The sequence below is a fragment of the Electrophorus electricus genome, chromosome 15 (genome assembly GCF_013358815.1).
Source record: "Electrophorus electricus isolate fEleEle1 chromosome 15, fEleEle1.pri, whole genome shotgun sequence".
NCBI classification, from domain to species: Eukaryota; Metazoa; Chordata; class Actinopteri; order Gymnotiformes; family Gymnotidae; genus Electrophorus; species Electrophorus electricus.
In genome coordinates, this window is record NC_049549.1 from 18,821,416 (window position 1) to 18,829,216 (window position 7,801).

The following is a 7,801-nucleotide window of genomic DNA, read 5'->3' on the forward strand; positions in this document are numbered from 1 at the left end:
GTTGGGTGGAGTTGGGTGATGCTAGTAAAGTTGGGTGGAGTTGGCGAAGTTGGGTGGAGTTGGGTGATGCTAGTAAAGTTGGGTGGAGTTGGGTGAGGCTGGGTACTATGTGTAGTGACTATATGTGCACTGGGATCTGAAATATGGAGTTCTGCACCGCAGCTCTCTGCGAATACTGACCTGCCCAATCATCTTTCCTGAACTTTTCTAATCATTATCAGGAATACAAAACTACTGAAGAGTAATATCATAATCTAAAACAATGTGATAGCACTACAAATTGGCAGTGTATACCAAACTGTACACTGTTTTTAGTATTTATGTACTTGTATGCTCATCTCTGCTACCAATATGTGATATTCTGATTTATTTTCAAAATGAGGCATAAAGATAATGGGTTAGAAATGTTCCCACAGTAGTTTTTATATGAACTTAAGAAAAAGCTGATTTAAATACACTTGCATTCATCAAATGTATGTTTGACTGTAAATAACAGACAGCTGGAATTTACTTGAGTAGTGTAATGCAGTGTATAGACTGTGTGTGAGTAAGGTGGTTATCTCCAGGAGCTGCAGTAGTGCACTAGCACAGAGAGAGCGGAGGCGCAAAGAGGGGGGGACATATAAAGGAGGGGGAAGAGGGGGATGGGGAAGAGGGAGGGAGAGAGAGAGGGAGGGAGGGAGAGAGGGAGAGAGAGATAGTGGGGGTAGAGCAGGAGAGAGTGCAAGATGAAAACGAAATGAGATAAATCATTTGACTGTGTAGTCTGGTGAGGGAGGGCGGGAGGCAGCAGTGGTGTGTAGGGGGAGTGCTTGAGAGTTGGGTAGTGTAATCTCACAGCCATGGGGGATGGGTGTGCACACTGGCCCTCTAAACTCACCCAGCTTATGGGAAAGACCCGAGCCAGGCTCCCAGCGTGCACTCTCACTCTCACTCTCACGGTTAACGCCGCCAGTAACATCACTGTCTGTGCACTCTCACTCCGCCAGGGTTAACGCCGCCAGTAACATCACTGTCTGTGCACTCTCACTCCGCCAGGGTTAACGCCGCCAGTAACATCACTGTCTGGACACTCTCACTCCGCCAGGGTTAACGCCACCAGTAACATCACTGTCTGTGCACTCTCACTCTGCCAGGGTTAACGCCACCAGTAACATCACTGTCTGTGCACTCTCACTCTGCCAGGGTTAACGCCGCCAGTAACATCACTGTCTGTGCACTCTCACTCCGCCAGGGTTAACGCCGCCAGTAACATCACTGTCTGGACACTCTCACTCCGCCAGGGTTAACGCCGCCAATAACATCACTGTCTGTGCACTCTCACTCCGCCAGGGTTAACGCCACCAGTAACATCACTGTCTGTGCACTCTCACTCTGCCAGGGTTAACGCCGCCAGTAACATCACTGTCTGTACACTCTCACTCCGCCAGGGTTAACGCCGCCAATAACATCACTGTCTGTACACTCTCACTCCGCCAGGGTTAACGCCACCAGTAACATCACTGTCTGTGCACTCGCACTCCGCCAGGGTTAACGCCACCAGTAACATCACTGTCTGTGCACTCTTACTCTGCCAGGGTTAACGCCGCCAGTAACATCACTGTCTGTACACTCTCACTCGGTCAGGGTTAACGCCACCAGTAACATCACTGTCTGTACACTCTCACTCTGCCAGGGTTAACGCCGCCAGTAACATCACTGTCTGTGCACACTCACTCGGTCAGGGTTAACGCCACCAGTAACATCACTGTCTGTGCAATCTCACTCTGCCAGGGTTAACGCCGCCAGTAACATCACTGTCTGTGCACTCTCACTCCGCCAGGGTTAACGCCACCAGTAACATCACTGTCTGTGCACTCTCACTCCGCCAGGGTTAACGCCACCAGTAACATCACTGTCTGTGCACTCTCACTCCGCCAGGGTTAACGCCGCCAGTAACATCACTGTCTGTGCACTCTCACTCCGCCAGGGTTAACGCCACCAGTAACATCACTGTCTGTGCACTCTCACTCCGCCAGGGTTAACGCCGCCAGTAACATCACTGTCTGTACACTCTCACTCCGCCAGGGTTAACGCCACCAGTAACATCACTGTCTGTGCACTCTCACTCCGCCAGGGTTAACGCCACCAGTAACATCACTGTCTGTACACTCTCACTCTGCCAGGGTTAACGCCGCCAGTAACATCACTGTCTGTGCACACTCACTCGGTCAGGGTTAACGCCACCAGTAACATCACTGTCTGTGCACTCTCACTCCGCCAGGGTTAACGCCACCAGTAACATCACTGTCTGTACACTCTCACTCTGCCAAGGTTAACGCCGCCAGTAACATCACTGTCTGTGCACTCTCACTCCGCCAGGGTTAACGCCGCCAGTAACATCACTGTCTGTGCACTCTCACTCCGCCAGGGTTAACGCCACCAGTAACATCACTGTCTGTGCACTCTCACTCCGCCAGGGTTAACGCCACCAGTAACATCACTGTCTGTACACTCTCACTCTGCCAGGGTTAACGCCGCCAGTAACATCACTGTCTGTGCACACTCACTCGGTCAGGGTTAACGCCACCAGTAACATCACTGTCTGTGCACTCTCACTCCGCCAGGGTTAACGCCACCAGTAACATCACTGTCTGTACACTCTCACTCGGTCAGGGTTAACGCCACCAGTAACATCACTGTCTGTACACACTCGCTCCATCAGGGTTGACGCAGCCAGTAACGTCACTGCCCATACAGGGTTAGCGTTGCCAGGCTGTGACCTGTGGATCTGCAGGGCTCCTCTTGTGTGGTCATGGGAGATTTTACTTAAATGTAATGCACCAATATCTTTACATGACTACCAGAATGTGCACAAAAAATGTAACTGTTCGGAGTGTAGCAGCGTCATGCTAACTTAAGCCTTTGCAATGATCCAGAAAATCACATCTGGACTGAGAAAGTGTGCTGTAGTCTCATATGCTTCTTTTCTTAATTATATATAGTTTGGTTTGAGTTTTCTATTAATTATTTAATTTAAGAATATGACATAAAACTGCTAAGAATTTTATTGGTTATGCTAAATATTGAAATGTGCATTATAGACTGTACATTGACTATATTGACTATATATTTGACTGTATATAGACTATATTGTTAATAATAATATCACTCTCTTAGTTGTAGCTGGAGAACATGCCATGAATATTTTGGGGGGATTTTAAAATACCTTCCTGTAGTTTACCAAAGTGGAGTTTCAGATATTCTACTTACAAACCATCGCCTCTAGAGGGAGCCCTCTAATTCTTTTAAAGAGAAAACGCTGTTAATTGAGACTAATTGGAGCCTTTACTCTGGGCGATGTAGTCAGCAAGGGGTCACATCTTTGTATAACACATTCCCATACTCCCTTTACTAGCCTAGATTAAAAACTTATAGATTATAACTTACAGGAGAGGGGTTCTTTGTGTCTTATGTATGTATTATTTGTCTTATGAGTTTAGTGTGTGTGTGTGTTTCTATCTATTTCCACCTTCATTGCTTTGCTTTTGAGTTTAGCCAGTCATTCTCTTTGGTTTTCCCTGTGTTTATACTCAGTGTTTTTCATTCTGTCTTTTTTTCGACTGGCAAAGACACATCCCATAATGGAGACTCATTTTGATGGTCCTTTTCTGTTACTGATATCAGTTGTGTGTGTGTGCTGTTCAAATCCTCACGTGTAAATGTGCGAGCCAGCGCTCATGTTGCAGCTGCATACATGACTTTGACATTGAGAACTTACCCCAGAGGATTTAGATGAGCCTAAATTAGCTGTCTGAGTTTACAAAAGCAGTTGAATTTGAATTGAATTAGAGATGAATTAGAATTCGGTTTATTTTTTGTATTAAATTCTGTTTATATTCAGTTTGTGTGGTAGTAATTGCGACTTGGCCACTCCACTGTGACTTTGAATTGTGGGATATAATGAACTCCGGTGTAATCAAAGCACAAGAGTAATTGCTGAAGGTGTTTTTGGATTTGATCTGTGCTGCCTCTGTAAGTGGTGCTGACAACAGAGAAAGCTGCTTTAAAGGTGCCTGGATTTTCCCTCTGGACCAGCCTGGTCCCAATCCTGTTAGGCTCACGCTGTAATGATATTTTGTTAAGAAAATGATTAGAGAATGTGTTCAAAGTGATCTGTTCTTTAAAATTATTCTTGTTTAATTATTTTGAGGTTCTATGTAACCCTTTAACCCTAAAGAGTGCAGTCCAGTCAGGGAGGAAGCAGGTAACATGGCGTGTGATGAGCACACTGTTTTCACTGCCCTTCCCAGCATCCTGCAGCAAAATACTTTACTGAGCTGTCAAGGGTGCACAGATGCAGCATAATGTAATGAGATTGTGTGGAGAAGCTACCAAACTGAGAGTGGCCATTTTCTACAGCTGTCAGGGCTGACTTGTAGAACAAAGTGCAAGAATGGGGGAGGGGCTCAGTTCAAATGTATGTCTTCTGGCCCTGCACAGATCTACTACTGTTATAGATAGAATTGGAACGGCAGTCAATTTAAAATAAAAGTCCTTGATACCAAGTATGGATATTTCTCTGATATAATTCACTGGTATTGTGATAGAATGTGCCTGCTACCATTCATGTAAAAAGTACCCAGGAATGAAACCCAGAAATACTTTGAAATACTCTGAAATAGGATATTCTATCAAATGTTTGCTTGTTGAAAATAACGTATCTTGGTCAGACTTTATTTCATGTAAAAAAAAAACATCGATAGCTAGGTAATAACCATTAACATGCTTAACATGGTAATAACCATTTAATCTTTACATGGTAAAAAATAACTCTTGATTTTTTACATAGCTGACTGTATTGATGTTGGAATATCTATATGGCCTACATATGTAGTTTGGCATATGGTGTGACAGTGCATATTCTTGAAAAATTAAGTATTTGTGTTGTTATTTAACACCATTTCCTGTGAAGTTTAGGCTTTGTTTTTTTTTCTATTTGTTTTTTCAGTTCAGCACTTTTAACAAAAGCCTTTGTCTGAAAGCAGCGTGAGTAGATTCCAGGTGTGGACGCCTCATGAGCATGTCTGGGTGGCAGGAAGAGCCCTGGAGGATCCAGACCCAACATGGCAACCCGTCCTCCTCTGGGCTACCATAATGAACCATAATACAAAACACAGAGATGGAGATACTCTCTCTAAATTATAATAGACACAGAGATGAAAGTAATAATGTTGGAGTAAATGCACTTAGGTAGTGATATCACTAGGTTAGTGATGTCACTGTGGTGATGTCAGTAGTTTAAGGAATTCAGCAACCACCACAGTCAGATCCCATCCAGACTGAATTCCATATTCAGGTTCTTTTCCTGGTCTTGGTATGTGTGTGAATATACTATCAGAAAACCCTCACACCTGAAGATAATTTCAGAACATGAAGAAAAATCTATGGAAGTTATGTACGCTTTTAATAGCTCTCGCTTTCTGTACCTCTTCATGGTTCTGTCTTTTCAGGGTCAGTAACGCCATTCTGTCTTTTATTTTTATTTTATTTCCTGCCTCTTACTTGGTTTAATGCATTTAACTGTTTATGTTTACATGCTTTATTTATTTCATTTGATCTTGTTTAAAAGTGTATTTATTTAATCTTTATCTTTTTTTATAAAAAATCTTTTTTTAAAACTTTTATTTTATTTGTAAAGCACCATGTATGAAATGACACGAAAAACAAACTCTCCTTTAAGCAAGATGGCAGATTCCTTCTTTCTTTCTTTGTTTTTATTTATTTATTTATTAGTCAGTGGACTCTGCTTCCCAGAGCAGAGACATTAAAACTAAATCCCAGGATCCAGTGCTGCTTTTTGACTGCTAACATAAGAACACACACACACACACACACACACACACACACACACACACACACACACACACACACACACACACACCAGCTGCTCTCCCCCTCAAACTCAAGCCACACTCATAAATAAATAGATGGAGAAACACTTTCACATGCTAAACATGTGAGTGTGCAGTCTGCTCCCCAGAGCAGGGGGTGGGAGCAGGGGCTTCTCTTTTACACCCCTCACCATGAAGCACAAGTTAAACTCTGGCTGGTTTGCTCTCGGCTTTGGTTTGCTTATTGATTTTCCCCCTCTATTACCAGCAACCTTGCTCTCTTCTCCACTATACCAAACCCCTGCAAAATGCCACAAGCAGCACAACAATTTCTTACAGAAATTATATCAATGTGGTGAATAATGCATTTTGGTGACTGAAGCATTACTGTGCAATATAATTAATGATGTCTGTAATAGCGCCGATATGTTTCACTATAACTTTGGGAGTCCCAGCACAGATTTTAATGGTGAGGTTCTTCTCATTCTCTTATCATGTGTCCCTCTTATTCTATTTGCAGGCAATCAAGTGGAGCTGTCATAAAGAACAGGTAAGCTCACGAACGCGCCACAGATCAGAGCTGCCGGGCTCACCCAGTGAGCAGAACGTGTGCTTCACTCTACAGCGCCAGTTCTCTTCAGTAGATCAGAGTTCATGTGTAGACGAAAGGCCTTTTCATCCCCTTCATATGTTCCCTGCACCTTTCTTGAACATTTTTGTATGCAGTAATTGCACTGATTCTGCTCTGCTCCTCATAACGGTGAACAATTAAACAGAAAAAGTGAATCTTTTGTATCTTATTGTGTTATATACTTTGAACAGAATGGGACAAAATGCAAAAAATATGCTAAAATAATATCAAATAATGTGCCTTAGTGATGTTAAAACAATTCTTAAGGAACCTCTTCTTATTGTGTTCGTTATATTCAATAAGTGGGTTTTTGTGAGAAAAAAAATGGATGATATGCTTTGGACTTTATTTGAAGGTAAAAACAAAGTGTATTGAATCTTGTTCAGTATATAGTAGACGTAATGTCATTTTATGTGCCAGCCTGCTCTGTGTCCCCTGGGGCTCTGCCTGTTCTGTCTAATGGGTATTTATTCTAAGTTTTGGTCTATGTGCTAGAGAAGGTTTTCAACTGGGTCTTCTGCCAGAGCCGGCGGGGGAAGCTGTGCTGTGGATCACACGCCTCTCCACAGCTATGCTCATTAACTATGCTCATTAACTATGCTCATTAACTATGCTCATTAAGCCATCATGTGTCAAAGTTACATTAGGTCTGACCAGTTGCATTCTGAGGTGGATTCATGCTGTAATTTCTTACACTATTTATAGCTCCAGTACTGTTAGGCTTTTAAAAAGACCTTTGATGCTAAAGGAGTTTGGTGCTAAAGGAGTCTGATGCTAAAGGAGCTAAGTTAAACAACTGAAAGGTGAAGCCAGAGTATGTAAAGAGAATCAGGGCTTTTCAGAGATCAAAGCACTCTATCCTGCACAGGGCAGTTGGAGGATAAGCCGCCTAATGCACTGAGCTTGCTTTGACTGTCTGGGGAAGAGCTGAATTCCATATTTATGAGAGGTGGAGTCAGCATTGAGCTCCAGGGCTGTCTTCCAATGTCCTGCCAGGCAAAAAACAGGACGGTTCATCAGTCATGATGTCCACTGCATCCACAACACCACCACCTCAGGCCAGAGTGGGTTTCTGTCCCAGGGGCTGGTTTAGCCATGGATTCGCTGGTGTATGATGCAACCTGGCTTCATTCTTCACTCTGGTTACAAACTCTGCGCTTTGTGTTTTTTTGCAGTGAGCTGATGCGTCACCAGGGTGTTTTTTTTGCTTCTTCCAGCTCATCATTCTGCTGTTTATTCCCACAGTCAGAGCTCAAGCGCTCTGGATGATCAGACGTGTTCTGGATCGATAGCTCCA

General features: G+C 43.4%; 1 protein-coding gene across 1 annotated transcript in view; it reads left to right on the forward strand.

Moving 5' to 3' along the window:
- dpf1 (D4, zinc and double PHD fingers family 1) overlaps window positions 1–7,801 on the forward strand; it is a 34,896-nt gene that overhangs the window by 5,057 nt on the left and 22,038 nt on the right. Inside the window, exon 2 of the mRNA XM_027017553.2 lies at window positions 6,394–6,423. Coding sequence (XP_026873354.1) covers window positions 6,394–6,423 — 30 coding nt within the window. The remainder of the gene's footprint in view (window positions 1–6,393; window positions 6,424–7,801) is intronic.